Source organism: Sarcophilus harrisii, chromosome 4 (genome assembly GCF_902635505.1).
Source record: "Sarcophilus harrisii chromosome 4, mSarHar1.11, whole genome shotgun sequence".
Classification (NCBI taxonomy): Eukaryota; Metazoa; Chordata; class Mammalia; order Dasyuromorphia; family Dasyuridae; genus Sarcophilus; species Sarcophilus harrisii.
This window is the reverse complement of record NC_045429.1, coordinates 252,900,815-252,921,852: the sequence shown is the minus strand read 5'-3', so window position 1 is coordinate 252,921,852 and position 21,038 is coordinate 252,900,815. Positions and strand designations below refer to the sequence as shown.

The following is a 21,038-nucleotide window of genomic DNA, read 5'->3' as shown; positions in this document are numbered from 1 at the left end:
TTATTTATTCCCTGTTGGCTCTCAAATAAAACATTCAGTAAAATAAATATTTGAAGGAATATTTCAGAACAGAGTATACAATATTCTTAAATTTTAATTTTCCCACACAAGTGGCAACTTCTTTATTGGAAGCAAAATGAAAATGAGCAATTAACATTTTCATCTGCTACTCTTTCATTTTCTATTATATGTAAATTACCAATCTGTACAAAAGGAGAAATGTTCCAAATTGTGAAGATGCCTACAAATATGAAATCTCAGTTCCAGTCAATGTGAAGTCATACATAATGGAAGCAGGCATTATAGGAATGAAATCTAACTTCATATTTTAAAGACCAATTAAAACTAGAATGCAAATTGTACTGGAAAAGAATTTAATACTGCTATTTACTGAAAAATCCAAGGTTCTGAATCAAGAAATATACACACTTCATTTCTGGTTTTGTTTTTAAACAAGTGAAGGTGACTCCAAGGTGATGATATATGAAAGTGAAGCCAAACAAACTTCTAATATGGGAGATTAAAATAGCTGATATGAGTTCTTTATATGGTCCTTTTATATAATTCCCACAAGGGAATGCATATAAGTTCAGCTAAAGAAGATATAAAACAATCATTCTAGTTTTCTTGGGCCATGATAACAGAATCTGAGCAGTAATGATAATACCCAATTTTCACTTTCATCTGTGATCACCATGTGCAACAGAGTCAGGATTCAATTTTGACAGACTAGAAAATCAGAATGAATCTTAAAAAATGAAAATCAGTAGGGGTAGTGTCAGACATATGCTTGGACTCAAAAATCAACTTTAAAAGTATAATAAACAAGAAGTGCAGATAGATAGCAACTTTTCTTAAAAAGTATTCTTAGTGAAAAACTATAAATAACTTAGCCATTCTCAGCAATACAATGATCCCAAAAGAATAAAAGAAAAATCCCATAGGACTCATGATAAAAAATTCTATCTACCTCTGGAGAAAGAATTCATGTTATCTGAATACAAACAGAACATATTATTTTTCCCTTGCTTCCTTCTTTCCTTCCTTCCTTCCTTCTTTCTTCTTGCTTTCTTTCCAGAATTCTTGCAAATTCTAATTTTGAATTAATATGGAAATGTTTTACATGATTGCACATGAAAATCTATATCAGATTACTTACCATCTCAGGAAGGGAAGGAGAGAAGGATAGAATTTGAAACTTAAAACTTACCCAAAAATGGTAAAATTGTTTTTATGTGTAACTAGGGGAAACAAAGTATTATTTTAAAAGTATTTTGGAATTATAAGGGACCCCAAGCATTGTCTCATTGTAGTGATATAGCAGCTAAAAAAAAAAAAAAAGAAAAAAAAAAAGTGAGCAGTGTTCTGCATTGCACAAAGAAACATATGGCTTTCAGGAATCAGGCAATGATAGTCTTGTCAGTCTTCATCTGGAATATAGTACTCAGTTCTGGATATTACAGTTTAAGAGTGCTAGATAAACTGGAAAGTTTCCAGAGAACAGCAACCAGGAAAGAGAAGTATATTGAATACTGAGTATATGAAGATTATTTAAAGGAAAGGGTCTGTTCAGTATAGAGAAAAGCCTGGGTATAGTCATAATATGACTATATTGCATTTGGAAGGGCTGGTATGTAGAAGAGTGGTTAGATTTGTTCTTTTTGGTCTCAAAGAGCTAAGTCAGGAGCAATAGGTAGAAATTACAAATGACTGGATTTGTTGAACTGGATAGCCTCTGTATTTCTTTCCAATTCTCAAATTCTGTGGTTCTGTGATGTTTTCTTGATCATCTTTCATAAAAATATCCATGAATTTCCCCCTAAGCATTTAATAAACTTCCCTTTCCAAATATCTTGAAAATAAATTCCTTGGTGTGATGTCCTAAAAATTGAGTAGACTGAAGCATAAACCTCCTTGTTATGTATGCATTGTAGGCTCCGGCTGTTGCTCCCATCTTTGTTTACTTTACTATCATTTCTATTTCCTCAAACATCACTTTAGGGATTGTGATGTTAGAACCTAAATGTGGTGGCTTCATGTCCATGGTGGGCAAAAAAATTTATTATAGAAATTTTGACAAATCATTTCCATTTTTTTCTGCCTGTTGTTCTTCCAATTTCAACATTAAATGTTCTTGGGATAAGTTGGCTTAACTGGGTCTCTTGTCAAGCTTTCTATAAACTGTTTCCCCTCTTCATGATTCCTCATTGTTTTATGAAGTGATATTGCTCATGACCTTCCAGTATTCCTCTCTATGAGATTGTTTTGATGCCTTTTGTTTAATATCAGAGAAATTTCCTGATATGTACACTAGTCTTCCACACTGAATATTCTTTCCTTTGTAACAAAGAGAAAGTTAAGCAAAAACATACAAGAAAGCTATCATATCTTATAACCTGTTGTTATCCATAGCACTTGAATTAATAGCAATTGTAATGAAATCATATAACCACTTAAGGATCTAAGTAAGTATAAAATTCATATGACAAATAAATACAAGGAAATGCATGTCATGATTAAAAGATTATTACTTTATTAATATTTAATAATTAATAATGTTAATTTTTAATTCATGAAGACTATGGAGGAAAATTTTGAATTAAATGCTTAATTAAATTTGATGTATAAATTTCATTTATAGATAAAATTGAATAAAATTTTCATCATGTATCATTTGATGGGGTATAAATAAATATATAATGATGACAAATCTAGTTATTTGTATATAAACTGATGTAGGAAAGAGAATATTTTTTGGTCTCACTGTTTCTCTTATACTAAACTGTAGTAAGTTATTTATATAGAAACTGACAATGCATATCATGTCATAGTTGATAGAGAGCCAACCTTTGAGTGAAAAAGACTGTGATTCAAGTCTCACTTCTTACACATACTGACCATGTGACTCCACACAAATCCTTAACAGCTTAATATTCCCAAAGAATTCACCAAGACACAAGTTGTGATACTGATCTCATTGATAAGGAGCATCTCCCCAATGAAAATAATGTACACCAATGAAATCTCAGGTGAGCTTCAGAAAAAATATAAAGTTAGGGAAAACACATCAAAATGTGTTGTAACATAAAGTTACTCATATAAGAGTCTGTAATTTCATCAGTGTGGATACATGTAATGGGCTGAGGTTTGAGTTGATGGCACTGAGGTCCCAAGTACATGAGGCTAAATAGTAATTGGACTATACTCTATACATGATTGGATAAAGAATGGTCCCTGCCCACTCTCTGTGCAAGTCCTGATGTGTTGTACAGGAAATGACGATTTTGGTGGGTGGAGGCAGAGAGAGGAACAGGAAGAGAAGCTGGGAGAGATTGGGCCTGGAGTCCATTCTCCTGGCTGCTGGTCGTGTGGCTGGTGATCTAGCTAGCTTCTTGACTCAGCTGCACACATTGCTATCGCCGATTCTCTTTCGCCTCCGATCCTTCTTCACTGAGAATAAAGACTAACGATTTTCCCCTAACCTGAACTCCGGACTCTTGCTGATTTTAAAATACGCGATCTTCACAGATACAGATAATAACTTCTCTATTCATGATTTTCAATAACTGCTCTAGCTAAAAATGTAATCAACAACTTGAAATGACTTGTCTTGTTTATCCTCTCTGCACCTCTCTTGGTTGGTTCTTGGAAAATAGACATGCAGTCCCTTATCAACATAGTTATTACTCAAGAACTTTCCAGTTTTGGTAAGACCAGCTAGAATCTGTGTTCCATTGACAGAGGTCTTAAGAGATCAACATCATCTCTGTGACTCTCATGATGAGAAATTGAAGTCAGATTTAAGCAGAGGTTCTTTCTTTATTTCCAATCATGCTGAATGAAAATACTTTGCTGACAGTAGAAGCATTTCAATAGCAGAAGAGACATTTTTATCTAACATTTTGAAGCCCACTATGTGTCTTCAAGAAACATTGAGAGAGAAAGAGACACAAAAAGACACACAGAGACAGAGAGACACAGAGAGAAGAAACAAAGAAATGTTACATAAAATTCTCAGTGCTAGTGCTATTGGAAAATAGAGTATGTGCATCTGAAGTAGGAATATGGAAAAGTGTTATTTATTTGTAAAAATGAAACATAATTTCTGATTTTAAAAAAAGAAGCATATTTTAACTGAATGAACATGTATACATATATTGTATTTAGCATATATTTTAACATATTTAACATGTATTGGTCAACCTGCCATCTGGGGGAGGTGATGGGGGGAAGGAGGGAAAAAATTAAAATAAAAGGTTTTGCAATTGTCAATGCTGAAAAATTACCCATGCATATATCTTGTAAATAAAAAGCTATAATAAAAAAAACATTAAAAAAGCATATTTTGAAAACCTCACTTATAAATTAGGTTTTTGTTTAAAATCAATGACAAAGTAGCCAAATAAAGTCACAAAATGGTTAGCAAGTGGATGTGGGTGTTTAAAAAATTAGGGAGCTACCACACATCACCAATATCTAATTTTTCAACAATTACATCCATGTTTTCCTCCTATATAAAACAACATGGCAAATTGACAGAACCAAAGAAAAGACAATTAAATCAAAACACTGACTTCTCCCATGGAGTAAAGGAGAACCAACACTGAGAGACCTAAATACCCTCACTAAGCAGCTTCCATTACACCTTGAAGACAGGCATAAACTTGTGGTACAGAAAGAATTTTTAAAAGGTTGAGGAAATGAATCAAACAAACATGATAGTGGGATCCAATAACCAATGTCCTCAGCATAGAAATGCAATACAACAAATATTTGAAGATCAGAAAAGTAAGTGAAATATTAAGGTACAAAGTCCTCACTTACCTATCCAGAAACAGAGTCCTTTGTATGCTTCTTTTCATCCTACACCGAACCAGTCATGTTTGTGCTTCTTCTCATCCACAAAGATCTAGTCATTGCAACTAGTGCCAACATGATGAAATCCCAGAACTATCAGATGCATTGTGGCAGCATATAAAGTTTGCTTGATAAAAGTTCATGGAGTGCAAAGACAGTTAAGTTATGTAAAGATCGTTTCATAATAGATCTTGTTGGCATAAGCTTTAGCAAAGTGTGGGAGTAAACTAAGGCAGATGTGAAAAAAAAATTGACATCTTATTCCCTTCCCTTTAGAACACTAGGTACAATCATTACTGTGATAAATAAATGTTATGAGCCAGAACTTGAAACAAGATTCTAAGTGGAATTACTAAGTGGATTTGAGAAGACAATGGTTAAATCTAGTTTAGCATTGATTTAATCCTACAACAAATAATGTTTTCCTAGTGATATAATGATTGGTGTATACTTAGTGTGGAGTATATAAGTTAGGAGCCTTAGCCAGGATTGATATTCGGAGGAGGCTAGAGGCAGAAGCTGGCAAAGGCAAAGGACCGAGGGCAAGAGTTCAGGCTCTTGAAACCAAGGAGAGAGATAGGCCTCTGAGAAAGCTAATCGAGTGCCAGGAAAGGAGACAAGACTTTGAAGGAGACAATAAAGGATTTGGTCTTTAACACCTGTCTGTATTTGTGGTGATTACTGAACTGAAATGAAGGCTGCCTCCAGAGACCCCAAGAAAACCTCAACAAAGAACATTTTGGTGAGAACATTACAAATAAATAAAATTATTTTGGCAATTTGCAGAATTAAAATGTAATATGAGGGGTTCTGTTACCATAATACTTGGCACTTATTAAGAACTTAAGTGTCTGTCTTACTAGCTATCTATATAGTTATTTTATCTATCTTTTTGATTTTACTTCATTTACTGCATACTAAAATCTTACTTCAATGCTTGACTGTGACATGGAAGAATTTAAGGATTCAAAAAAAATTTTGCCAGTGTGAAAGTGAAAGGCTCTAAGTAGAAGCTTGGTAACAGAGTATGTGTGCATTGTTGGAATATAAACTTGAGTATGAACAGACTCATAATCAGAAAGTTGGCCACCAGGTGATTGATTTTTTGGGTATGGTAACTCATGAAAATCAACAAACATTTATTAGGCACTTAATAAGTTCCATGCACTGTGCTAGGTATGAAGGACACAAAGACAGGAAATAAAACAATCCCTACTCTCTTTTAAATTCTAAAACCATCTCTTAAGAGAGTGAAAAAAGAGAGAGAGAAAAGAGAAGACAGAGAGAATTTTAAAAAGTGCTTTCTGTGTTTTAGGCACTGTGCTAATCACTGATAATGCAAATATAAGCAAAAAGAAAGACAGCCTTCTACTCTCAAGAAACTTACATTCTTATATAAGAAGACAGTGTATAAAAGGAAGTCAAAAAGCTAGGTAGGGTAAGGGAGTTACCCTTGAAATACGGACAGATTGTGGACTGTGTAGGGAGCGCAGGGCCATCCTAATGAACTGAAAAATCTAACTATTGAAGCATGAGACAATCAAATTTTTATATAAAGAATTTCCCAACTTGGATAGCTCAACAACATTGGAAGAGGTAAACAAAGAAAATAGGGCAATCTTATAAGTAACATTCTTTGAAAGTGTGATTCATTTAGGATGGGTGCATTTGTGTTTTTGAAAATGAACCTTACTTAACATTTTGATGCCCAGTTTTTCAACTTCATTTCTTATTATTTGTTGAGTAACAGAAATCTCGTGTTATTTTTTAAATTATCTGATTATACAAATACCTTACTTTACTAATGAATACTGATAAGATTTAAGTATGATTCCTAAATAAGGGATATGGCTAGAAACAACTTTAGCTTCTAATTTTTTAGAATTTGTAATGCCACTTATTGGACATCAAAAGCTACATGGATGGTAGTCAAATGGGTAATAATTTCATTTTTTAATTATCTGGTTATCTGAATACCTTCCTTTACTGATGAAGGCAAATTAAGATTTAAGTGTGATCCCTAAACAAGGAATATGGCTAGAAATAAAGTTATGTGGATGGCAGTCAAATGGGAAATGATTCTATTATTATATTTAATTAAGTTGGTTTAATCAATGAAAAATTTGCTGGCTTTCTGACCAATTTCAGCCTCAGAAACTCAAAACCAAACATAACTGCATTCATAATTAAGATAATCATATTTAAACACAATGAAGTTATTGTTCTTAATATGAGCTGCAGAAGTTTTCACCTTTGTAACTCTGCCAGAATAATCACACAGCCATCAACTGTATTTAATTAGTTTAAATGTATTTTTTCAGAGCTTCTGCCTTTCCAGCATAAGCACTATAAATTTTTTTGGCTGCCAAATCATAAAGTAAATATGGTTCCCATGTACATTTTCATGTGGCCAAATAATTCATCGTAAATACTTAGCACCATCATTCACATGAAACAGAGGAAGTTCTTCATTTAATTCATGACATGAATCAGATGCAATTTAGCTATTTTTAGTCTTCAATGTTTTTCAGATATGTTGTCCAAAACCCCCATCTTATTGGAAATAATATACAAGGCAGAATTGTTCCCTAGAAATTTAGATTTTGTATTTTTTATTATTATCTTGATTTGACAGCATTATAGGATCACAGATCTAAAGTCAGAAGGTACCTCAGAAGCTAACTAAAGCAAACCCCTCATTGTATATCTGGGAAAACTAAGGCCTATGCAGTTTAAGTGACCAACAGATGGTCACAAGCGTAGCAATATTCATTATTCATTACAGTAGAAGGAAGTCATCATTCAGTTTCTTTTGCCCATGCAAGGAAACTGAATAGGTTTTTGTGGGCTAGCTTTGGCACTTAAGTACCACTTATGTTTCTTTGGAGAAGGAGGTGGTAAGACTAAGGAAAGATATAAAGTTTCTGGCACTGGCACTAAAGGCTCCAGTCAAAATGGACTGGTATTCACCAATTTCTAAGTAGTCCTTGAGTTTTCCTATGTTATAATTTTTTGCTCATACCTTCTAGAATTCCCCCTCCCCCATTTCCATCTACTAAAATTGTTCCCCTCCTTCCAAGCCCAGCCCAAAATGCTAGCTTTTAATTGAAGACTTTTTAAAATTGTAGTACAAAAGTTTTCCATTTCTACAAGGTCCTTTTCCTGTGATACCTTTGAAATCCTAACTAGAATAATTATTTGTGGACACATTAGCAGAAAAACACTTTATTCACCTCTGTGTCTCTTACAACTTAGAGAACAGAGCTTTGTACTAAGTGAATAAAATAAATGCTTGTGCGAATTAATAGCATGCAATCTAAAGAATCAAAGAATGTCAAATTCAAAAAGAATATCAGAGGTCATCTAATGTACTCCTACTTGAACAAACTGCAACTAAATTGCAGGTTTATTCTTTGGAAATTATGTTAATACTAAACCAACAGATATCAAAGCACATTTACTCTTCTACTCCTATTGTAGCATTTTATTCCTAATCTTAACATCTGTAGATCCAGTGTTTTAATAATGTAACGCTACAATGGGCATGAATAATTTATAAAGTTTAGACACCTAGGAATATTCTGAATCACTATCTATGAGACAAAATAAAAGAATTTTAAGTTTTTATGGTTTTAAAATCTCCACAGGAGTTCTAAAGAGCTAGACTTCACTGGGACCTGCAATGGAATGGAATAGTCAGCCAGGCATTTTGAGTACCCTTTAATAACTGAAAACTTCACTGATCAATGAAATTGTTAATCATGATTCTACAGGAACAGTGATGAAGAATGTTATCCACCTCTTGACAGAGAGATGATGAATAAAATAAGCTGAATGAGACGCTCAATTTTGAACATGGCTAATGTGGTAACTGGATTTGTTTGATTATGTATATTTTTCCCATGGTTTTCTAAACCTTTTGGGTGTGGAGGTAAAGGGCAAAATACTAATTCTTGAAAACTGGAAAAAAACAAAACTTGAAAAATCAAAAGAAAAAATAATTGAAAAACCTGGTTAGTATAGGATGTTATGGAACAAGAGATCCAGAAATCATTCAATATATTGTGATTACACAATAGTACAAACATGAAATAACAAACAAGATTACAGAAAAGTATGAGCTAAATCAAGATGTGAATTTCAATGGCTTTTTTGAGCTGACCTAGGGTTGCTAGTAAATTTTTTTCCCCCATTACAACTACTACAAGCATTCAAGAAGGCCTCTTCTTTGCCTCTGACAGCTCAGAAGGGTATAATTTCATTAAGACTCTTAAACTTCACAAATATCTTCATCATCTCAGGAATCTTTGCTTCTCCAGAGCCTAATTCTGGAATCCTAGTGATTTAATGATGATTTTAAGACAAGAGAGACTTCATAGCTCTCCTAACTGCTTGCAAAAGAATAAATCTCTCTTTTGGTAAGATTTCACTTTATTTTCTAGATTTCAAGTTTATCCATAGTGGAAAAATTTCACAACCTTTTTTTTTACTCACAGTTTTAAGGAAAAATATTATAGCAAACAATGAAAGTCAAGACTTATCTAGATAGTTATCTCAAACAGCATGTTTGTGAGAGGGGAAAAATAAATGCAAAAGATTAATCCATTACATGACCATTTTCATGTCATACACAAACTACATGATTTAACTATAATAACATAAGCATTTAGGGTTGAAATCACCCTACACTATTTAGTCTTGATAAATTAATTATGTGAGAAATCTCAATCAATCACTTATAGGGATTAGACCAAAATATCATTTGAAATGGAATTAACACAAGAAGTGAATTTAGATAGGGCAAAGAAATTTAGCAATGCTCTAGGAATTACTATAAATTATCAAGTGAATTGAGAAAAAATGGAATTCCAGAAATGAGAGTTGGTGTTGCTTTCCAGCACACCTCTGAGGAAGAACCACTTAAGAAGGAAATGAAAAACTTGGCTGCAGCCTTCACCAGGTCTCCTTTGCCCTCCCCAACTCCTTTGATCAGAAAAATAATTTACAAGTTTCAATATATCTGGAGAGTTTGGGACTACCCATCTTTTTATTGGTGAACTGCCAAAACATAGATTAGGCTCAATCCTACTGCAAAGAATTCAGCAAAGAAATTATACTAAGACTAAGAAGAACTTCTTGAGCGACCCCCACCCCCCTCCCCAAGAGAGAGAAAAAACACTTTCAGTAACCAAAAGAGTTATAAATTACTCCTGCACCCAATTCCCCCTGGAAAATATGCACATTTTTAGAAGAGAATGTCATTGATTTTTTTTTTGGGGGGGGGAGAGAGGATACTTTGTACCAATTGTTCTCAACATACTATTTTAGTGAATATCTCTTTCTAAAATGAACTTGTCTTATTAAATCTTTATTGTTGAGGATAAACTATTTTCAACTCTTCTCTATTACTTAAACTTTCTCCCTCATAGATTTCATATATGCTTATAACTTTGGTGTGGGTGAATTCATGCTATGCTACACAAAGGATTAAGTTGATTAAGGACTAGAGTGAAAAAGACTCAAGCAAAGAGGCTGATCCAGGTTCCCAGACATTTGGAACCTTCTTAAGATTGAAAGAGATCAGATACATTGACAGATGTAGAGACACAGAGAGACATATAGAGAGAAACTGAGAAAAAGTCAGCATTTATAATGTGCTTACTCTGTGCCAGGTATTGTGCTAAGTGATGGAAATAGAAATACATGAAAACCAAATAGCTCCTATTTTCAAAAAGCTTACAATCTAATAGAGAAGGACAAAATTCTATAAGTGAGAACTAGAAAGGGAGAAGTGAAGAAATGTAGTGAGAAACTAGTAAGAAAGTGTAGCAGTTTGGAGAATCAGTTGACCTGGAAGTGAAGCAAATATGCCTCAATCTTCTTATGCAATAGCAACCCTGGTCAGGGATTCAGTAATCAAAAGAGCAGACTCAAGGCATAGGACTTTCAAATTGTCCCTCTCTCTTTCTCCCTCCTTCCCTCCTTTCCTTCCTCCCTCCCTCCTTCTCTCTCTCTCTTTCTGTTATTCTCTCTCTCTCTCTCTCTCTCTCTCTCTCTCTCTCTCTCTCTCTCTTTCTTGCATTTAGCACAGGGCCTAACATAAAGAAGGCACGTTATAAATATTAATCAATTGACTGCTTGGACAAAGCATATGCAGTATTATGCTACTATTTGTCATTGACATTACAATGAAAAATACTATCAAATCCAAAACTTTTTCTCCTTTGGCAATCACTCCTCTATTTATTTTATCTTCCCTTAATAGAATGTAAGCTCCTTGAAAGCAGGGAATAGTTCCTTGTAAATAAATTATCTCCTGCATTTGGTATATATAAGTTTTGTTTATCATGTGCTTAGTTCAAAAAAATCAATAAGTGCTTTTACATTCATTCACTAATTCAACCATCTGAAACTTACATTGAAGGCTGAGAAGGAATTAAGGCAGAACAATGTCCATTAACATCATAAATGAAACAAATTAGGATCTGAGCTGAGCATTTATAAATTCTTATATCAAGAATTTTCAAGAGAGGATTTTTGTAGAATGTCAGAAGTATAGGACATCTTTAAGGAATTATATGACAAAAATAATAGAGGGTAACTATATAGCAAGAATAAGAGACAAGAAGGTTGTTTCAGTTGTATCCTAGACCTTGGAATAAATTGAGGAAGACTTTCAATATTTTGGATGGACCACCCTACCTCCCACTACTCCACAATGAACTTTTAATAGAACTTGGACAAGATTCCAAAAGGATAGGCTTACAATTTGCATTGTTGGAGAGAACTTATGAATGAATAAATCCATGGATCCATTTGAATAGTTGTAAAGGAAATTGGATTCAAGGTATGCATGTACAGCAAACTTGGTCCTTACAGTTTTAAGCTAGAGTTATATAAATTCAAATATAAATTCAAGATAAATCCATTACTCTTTGACTCTGGGAGGCATTAATGCAAGGGGGCAAGGAGGTCTAGGAGCAGCATATTTTTCAACTGTATTCTGAACATTTCTATTTAGATTTCATATTCTTACCTCAAACTTAACACATATTTAACTGAACACATTATTTCATCCTCTAAAACAATAACTCTTCCTTCTAACTTCCTTATTCCTTATTACTACTAAGCCTATCATCCTCTCAGGCTATAAACATTGACAGCATATTTGATTAATTTTTCTCCCTCTTACAGGACCTCATTCTCCAGGTTCTGCCATTTCCACATTAATAAATCTTTAATCCATCCTTTCCTTCCCATTTCTACTCCTACTAGCACAGCTTAATATCCATTTTCTCAAAGGCTTGTCTTATAATATCCTTTAATTAGTTTCCAAGCCTAATATCTTGCCCGTACAAGCACCCTTCTTATTGACAATATGTTGATTTTCCTTGAAATGTCACTTTCATTAAGTCACACCTATAACTCAAAACCAGTAATAATTCTGCATTACTTATAGGATAAACTTAAAACCAATTGGCATGACCTTAAACTCTTCATAATCTGATCCACACAAATTTTCTAGCCTTACTTTTTACTGATCCTCTATAAAATAGAGGATAATAATATAAACCTTTAACTCCAGCCTAAGTACCCTGAAGTAAAATTTACTAATATGCAAATATACCTTATTCAGTCTGCTGGATCTTCTTAAAAGATGATTAAGTGGATTAAGCTCTTATTACTACCTGAAATTCCTCACTCTACTGTATGCATTCCACATTCATAGCATCATAGAACTAAAAAAAAACTTAAAGATAATCTCACCCAACTCTATCATTTTGCAAGTAAATAAATTGAAGCATTGAGAGATTAAGGTGACTTGGCTGAATGTTCTTTTTGCTCTACCACACTGATAACATTATCTAGTACTTAACATATTTTAGTTGTTAAATGAGATGTGGTGATTTATTATTTACTTATTGAATGGGAAACAGTCCTGTAAAATAACCTATTAATTATTATAATTTTGATTTTTACAGAACAAAATTCCAGAATATATAATAAAACAATAAAGCAATAACAACAGAACCTTGAGTTACAATAGCTGAATCCAAAGGTACTCACAGGTTCTCCTCGTTGGCCTTCTGGTCCTGGAGCACCTTGTTGTCCTGTTTCTCCCTTTTAAGTTATATGACAAAGGACAAATAGAAAAGTCATTTCAATGTAATCTTTATGATGTGGAGCAGAGAGTGACAAATAATATGATTTTTAAAAATCTATTAGAATTATTATCATTGATTGGCTTATATTCACAAAACAAACATGTTTACAGTATTGCAAAATTACCACACTTTGATATCCAAATTACTACTTAATATCCTATAATAAAGCAGATAATAGCAGTTATTAACCACAGCAGACTCTGGTTATTTATATTCAAATTTCTGAATGTAAATACAAAGAGCTACTCTGCATTTTCATTGTAAATGTCACAAATATTATAACTATGTTTCCTGCAGTCTGCTATTCCTCATGTATAATACTCCATCTCTCCTGCTTTCTTCTATAGGTTTTCCTGTTTCTTCTCTTTATACCTCTGCCTTTTAAACTCCCTCATTTTCTGCAGTGCTCAGTTCAACATGAGATCTTTCCTTATCCCTTATTGATACTAAGTGGCTTCACCTCAAAATGTCTTATTACTGGACTTCAATGACTGATAACTTTAGGTAGCCCCCATCTCACAAATCCAATTCATGTAGAGATCAAATTATCACCCTTATGGTGTCATTGGTCCTCTCTGAGAAAGATGAATAATAACAACAATATTGCATTTATGTATTTGTTTTGAATATGCTTTAAATACACTTAACATATGTTTTTGTTTTATTTTTCTCTATGGGACAATGTAAACTCCTTGAGATGAGGGACTATTGCTATTTTAGCCTTTGTATTCTCAATACCTGTCATAGTGTTCAATGCATATTAGGTGAAATTATCTGTTGACTGATTGATAAACGAACTAGATCAATTTAATAAGCACAAAGCATTTATGTTGTACACAAAACTAGACACTGTGCTAATGGTTGGGATACAAAAGAAACTCCACATGTGTAACCATTGCTATCTTTTAAGAGCTTTCATTGTACTGAGGGGACAACAACAACTGAGGGGATACATATAAAAGTAAATTTAAAGGATGCACAAAACATGCAAAGAGATTTCAGTAAAACAAAAGGTTAGAAAAGGCCTTATGATTAATAACTGACAATATTATATTGATTCAAAGTTTATTCTTCTTTGATCTAATTTCCTGTACCTCCTCAAAATAGCATTTTAATTTTTAAATGTTTGATTCAAGATTGATATATCAAAATATTTGGAAACATCCTATTCTCCCAAACCTGAGGCCCAGCAAGCAAAAATTCTTCGCTCTCTGAAATAACGTCTCCCTCAGGCAGAGTATATTGCTTTGACCAGAATCAGATATTCACTGAGGGAGTTTCCCCCATTTCCCAGGGACCTGAGAATCAGAAGTAGGTGATCCTTCACTTCTCTTGACATGCTCATAATCTCTATTTCTTGTGACTGCTAAGTGAAGTGAACCAGCTAATGTTATCCTTACTCTGGTTCTGTATCCACTGTAAGACTATCAACTTAGAGATTGTTCCCACAGGACTCAAAAATTCCTGCACTGATCACACATGATCCTGTGATGAGAAGTACTTCCTAAAACCTAAGAATGATTATGTCATGGTTTAGCCCTTATGTATATAAAATATTGTCTTTATCCCAGCATGTTAAGCCCTCCTCCTCAGGAGGACTTACATTTACAATTGTTTTCCTCACTTTGAAATTAATTAAACTTCTGTTTGAACCTTTACTTTTCTGTTTCTAGCCTGTTCTGTTTGACTTCAGCCATCCACAAGTTAGAGGCCAGTTCCAGTCCAGCTGACAAATGTCAAGTGAGAGGTAAAATAGCAAAACAGATAGAAAACTGTCTTCAATGTCAGGATCTGGCTTCAAGTCTTTCTTCTGTCATACACTACTTGTATGATCCTGGGTAAGTCATTCAATCCAAGCAATTCTCTAAGACTCTGCAATGCCAAGAAAGACCTACATTGGTTAAGAGACTTTTCTTATTCATGTCTATGAAATCACAAGTCTAATCTCTTTTTTTTATTAAGGAATTATTATTAAGACAAAACCATTTTCATTTACTCTTGCTATTCTAATTAGCTACCAAGTTTTTGATGAGTTACCATCTAAGTTATCTAAATAGTCAATCAATAAATCAACATTTATTAACTACCTACTATGTGTCAGACACTGTGCTAAGTGCTGGGGATTCAAAAAGAGGCAAAAGACTGTCCTTGTCTTGAAGAAGCTCACAATATAATGGGGAAGGCAGCATGCAAATACATGCAAATATTCTCAAATATACAAAGTAAGCTATATATGCAGGAAGAAAGGATATAATTTAAAAAGGAAAAATTAAGAAGGGTCGGAAAAGGCTTCCTGTAAAAAAAGTTAGAAAAGAATGTAGAAGGCTTGTTTTTTTAAAGAGAAATAATCAAGAGAGGGAAGAATTAAGAGGGATTGGGAAAGCTTTCTGAAAAGATAGAATTTAAAGGAAAAATAGGGATATGAGTGAGGGGAACAGAGGAAGGACAATGTTCCAGGCTTAGGAGAAAGTCATCAAAAATACCCAGGGTCAAGAGATGGAGTTTCTTATATGTGGAACTGCAAGGAGGCCAGTGTCAAGGAATGATCATATATATTGGGGAATAAGGTACAAAAAGCCTGCTATGTAGAAGGAGGTATTTAACATTTTTATAAGACATGTTTTCAAATGAATAAAATAAACAAGCTCTATCGAGTACCTGTACCAAACTATTGTCCTCCTGTCTTCCCCTATTAGAATATAAGCTTCTTCATGGTAGGGACAGTTTTTTTGCTTACATATTTCTATCATTTAGCACTGCTTTGGCCAGAAACCCTGAGAATCCTCCCCTCCCAATCCATTCATTCATTTATTCATTTATTTAGATTTTTCTGGCCCAGGTGAAAGAGGAGATTCTTTGTCTCAATTGCTACCTAGCCTTAATCACTGAACAGGTATAGCCTCAATCAAACTAAGACCTGTTTAAGACCACTTAAAAAGGCCATGGTCTCCCATTTTATTCAGGGACATCTTCAGTAGTCTTGATCTGTATTTTGCCACTGATCCAGATGACTCTGGAAGGGAAAGTAAGGCAGGTGACCTTGCACAACTCTCCCTCATTTAAATCCAATTTACTTGCATGCCATGGTATCCTCTCCCCGATGTCATAGTCCTCTTCGAGAATGAAGGCCAAACAACAGCAATCATTTAACACACCACTTGGCACAAAGTAATAAACAGTTGGTATTCTTTGTACTTTATTTTTTAAAAAGAGCCAATGATATCACAGGTAATATCCTAACTTGCACATTAATTGGGTTCAAGTGAGGCAGAGTTGCACAAAATTACCAGACTTACTCTCCCTTCCAGAATCATCAAAACTCTAGAAGCAAGAAAAATCAAGACAAATCATGATGACTCAGAATGTAATACATGATCTTTGAGTCTTTGGTGATGGATCAAGCTCTAGGCACTCGACAATGTCTGCTTCAGCTATCTTCATGGGTATTGAAACAATTGTTTTAATACATATATTCTTCCATAAAGTAATATATGAATGTCAATTGACATTCAGTTATTACAAAGGACTATTACAAAGGATTCAAAAAGTTCACAGATCAAGCAAAGCACATAGTTTATTTAACATGTGACTAGTTTTTGAAACTATAATAAATACTATTATTTTATGTTGTGAAGCCAAGGGAATCTTCATGATACTTTTTAATCAGTTCCTATCATTTTGATTTTTGACCAAATTATTACACGCAGCTAATTTTTTTATCTTATTTTGTATCCATATGTATGTATTCTAAAAATGAATTCCCTAATCAATGTAGGATATTTTATTTTGAATTGAGAATTGATCACCTTTGCTCACAAATCACTGTTGTCTTAAAAGCTACCCTCATGAAAAGTAGGGGCTTTAGAAACAAAATGATAAAACAAAAATCATATACACACAAAAAAAATTCTTCAACTATGATAACCAGAAAGCATCATATTTATTTTTCTGTTTGCATTTTGGCATTCAAAGAACAGAAATGAAACATACCACCTTAACTGCAAACAATTATGCCACATTTGTGGCTGGCTGAAGAAACATTTATTTGTTTTGGTTTTGTTTTTGTTCTTCCTTAGAAGAAATGGGGAGATAGAAAGAATGAAGGCATTTTATCTTGCAAATACCTTATGTTCCAGAACTAAATAAATATATATATATCATCACAGAAAATATATTCAAATTAAGCTCCTATCTTGAAACAAGTTTATTCATCAGACAAAAATTCTAAATATATATATATATACATATATATATATCCCAGATTGAATATTTTCTGAACTGTACTTAAGACAATTTCATCCTTAATTTCATGTTCTCATCCAAGTACCAAGAACTTATAAACAGCATAACAGTGGGAAGACCCAAAACTTTTTAGCAATGACAAGCATTATTTTTTAAAAGCCTTTTTAGTTATGCTATACCCAACAACAATGATGTCACACTGTATAGGAATGGGTTTCTCTCATAGTTCACTAGTATGATAAAATTTTATTGAAGCTGAACATTTCATCTGGTCCAGATTTATTTATAAATAGGGTACAATAGTATGGAAACTGGGATAACTGAATAATACATTCCTGTAAAATGATTTGGTTAGTGGGAGAAACAGTCAAGTTACTGATATTTTCATGATTCAGTTGGAACACATATGAACCTATGCAAGAAAAGGAAATAGCAGATTTGGATAAATTAATAAAAGCACTAGTCAGGAATCACTTAATTTGAAGCTAAATATTTAGAAATTTAGACCAATGACAAATCAGTGTGACAGGAATTAAGGTTGTAGGTAATAAAGGAATGATTGCCTTATACTGAGTCATTTTGAGCCTAATTTATTCGTCACAGCTAGTTAACTGAACAATTAATACATTCTAGCCACTACTATTGTCAGGTATAACTTTTTATATTGAATCTTTGCTGGCAAAATTATTTTTTAAAGAATTAAATCACAGGAAGGAAAAGGTAGGTAGGAAGGAAAAGACAGGAAGGAAGGAAGGAAGGAAGGAAAGAAGGACGGAAGGAAGGAAGGAAGGAAGAACGGAAGGAAGGAAGGAAGGAAGGAAGGAAGGAAGGAAGGAAGGAAGGAAGGAAGGAAGGAAGGAAAGAAGGAGGGAAGGAAGGAAGGAGGGAAGGAAGAAAGGAAAGGAGAGATAGAGGGAGAGGAAAGAAGGAAGACAGTCTTTTTTTCCCCTTCATTTTTCATACCTAATATTCCTTCTTTTTCTCAATTGATATGTTAAAAATCAAGCAAAGAGGACAAAAATTTGAGCCTATTGAAATCAGTTATATTTAACTAAAAATGAAATTTGGAAGATATAATTATGATACCATGGAAAGTAATTCAATGATTGCTTTTTATATGAGTGAGTAAATGTGCATTTGAAAGCCACAACACCACTATCTGTTTGTACTTGAACAAATCACCTAATCTCTTTATGAGTTTCTTTTCTCACAAAATGTGAATGGTAATAGCTGCACTACTTCAGAGTATTCTGCAATTCAAGTCATTTAGTAAATGCTGACTTGTGAAAGGTATTTTAAATATATAGGCATTAAATAAATAATTGCTAGAATCTTAGCAATGTAAAGACAAAAACTAGATGATTTGCCTTCAAGGAACTTATATAATACTAGTTATTTTAGGTCAAATGAAATGTCTCTAAAGCACTAAATATATACATATATGTGTGCATAATTATGCTAATAATAATTATTATTATATGTTATAATTATAGTTTAAGAATCATAAAAACAGATCTAGAATGGGCCTTAAAAATCATTTATGCTAACCCTCTCATTTTATGAGATATGGTTAGTAAAGTTATACTATAACACCTTGCAATAATTTCACTTGAATATAAAATTTAAGATATTACCAGTAAATATAATTGACAATTGACCATATGAACTGCTCATCTTTCCACATAGTTTGGTTTCCATCTTAAGTGATATATCTCCTGATTCCTCATGCCCTTAGTATAACACTGATAGCATTTTTTAATGAATGTCCACCACACCATCTAGAACTCACTATATTGACTCAGTATTTTTCATCCTTCTTATTTCTCTCCCATTGCAAATTCCAAGAAGGTAGTAATTATATCTTTTATGTCTTATGCATCCCCCTCTTTGTGAGTGATGAAGACATGAGTTCAAATCTGGCCTCAGATACTTAGTATCTGGTGACTCTAGACAAATCATTTAACCCTGTTTGCCTCAGTTTCCTTATATATAAAATAGACTGGAGAAGGAAATGGCAAACCACTTCAGGATCTTTTCCAAGAAAACCCAAATAAGATCACAGAGACTTTGACATAACTGAAATAAATGAACTACAACCACAGAGTAGTACATTTCATTCTCACAACAACCTTGTGTCAGATATGATTGAAACCATCTTTCATATGAGAAAGTTGAGATTAAGAAAGTTTGGCTCAGTAATAAATGTCAAATGTATTTTCCTGACATCATATCCAACTCATCAAAATATATTGTATTGGGATTTTCCAATTCTAAAAAGTTGCCTCAGTAAATCAAAGAACGATTGCTTTTTTTTTCTCTAAAGTATACATTACTATTCTCACTTTATATATAATAAAACATAAAGTTTTGACAATCTTAAAAATGTCCAGCAATATGTAATAATACCAATATGGTACAGTCAATCAGTCAATAAATGTCTAATTAATTGCATATTATATGTCAAAGACTACAGTAAATGCTAGAAATGCAGAAAAAAAAAGCAAAAACACTTGATTTGAGGACAAATACCTGTTTTAATTCTATTATTTGGATTTGACATTGACCAAGTAATTTAAACTCTCTGGGACTTAGTTTCTTAATTTGTAAAATTAAAATATTAGACTTGATAGTCTTTAAGGTCCTTTCTAGATCTACATCTGTGATCCTATTTCTGTTTTTTTTTTCTTTTTCAATTGTTATAAAAGGCATATTTTACCAAAGAATTCAAAGTTAAGTTTCACAAGAAGGTAGTGGTCTCATGCCCTCATATGTAAAATAAAGTTGACTTATGTGGCATTTAGGGCCTTTTCTAGTTCTAAATATGTGATGCAGTAAGCCCTCTTTGTGGCTATCATGATATATGTAATATATCTAAAAGCAGAAAGCATAATTAATCAATGGAATATGATATTCTAAGTAGAACTGAAGTTTGTAAATTTGGATGATTGATGTTTAACATCAAAGCATATTTCCATTTGCCAATTTATTATTTTGCTATTTCTGTTACTTAATTGCCTTCTTTATGTTGAGACTATTTAGAACACTTTATGATAAAAATTATCTCCAAATCAAATTTTGGCATCTAATGTTGTGAAATGACTCATTCCACAATAGATTAGGGAGAAAAAAAAGAAATTTAACCAAAAGCAGACGTGAAAATTACATTATATGTTTTCTTTCATCCTGTGGTCTTTGGGACTTTACCACAAAAAAAATAAATAAATAAATAAAAATAAAGGGATTGGCAGTAATTCAGTTTGTAGTCATGACAACATTCTAAATTAGAGTAGAAGGAGTGGTTTACTAACCATGAAACTATAATTGAATTTAGAAGAAGAACTTCTCTTCCCTATTAAATAAATATATTGCTTTCATTTTTATCTTATCACAGGATTTATTTATCAAGTTGAAACCTTATCTATAACCTACCAGAGGCCAGGTATTGAAAATTCATATTTAGGAAATCCTTCTCATCTACAACTAAGATAAATGAATGTTACAAAAATGTTGATATTTTTAACCATCATTTGCTTTAACTATCCAAAATTGATTTCCCTCTCTAATATTTTCTACTTTTCTGAGAGATCACTCTAAGGCAAAGATTAAAATTCTATCATTTCATGTCTTAGAACTCTCAAGATTGACAGACCTTTACATCTGGCAAAAGAAGTTGTATATACTTGTATTATTTTTAATGAAATTCTTTATTAGAAAACTAACATTGAACATAAATATAAATGATGTATAATTTTTTAAGCTTAAGACCAATTAAAA

At 33.0% G+C, this 21,038-nt stretch overlaps 1 protein-coding gene across 2 annotated transcripts in view; it reads right to left on the bottom strand.

Annotated features, from left to right (window-relative positions):
- The window catches only part of COL21A1 (collagen type XXI alpha 1 chain), a 244,718-nt gene that overhangs the window by 49,043 nt on the left and 174,637 nt on the right, over positions 1-21,038 (bottom strand). For both annotated transcript variants that reach the window (XM_031964705.1, XM_031964704.1), the window contains exon 17: positions 12,925-12,978. In XM_031964705.1, the coding sequence (XP_031820565.1) occupies positions 12,925-12,978 (54 nt within the window). The remainder of the gene's footprint in view (positions 1-12,924; positions 12,979-21,038) is intronic.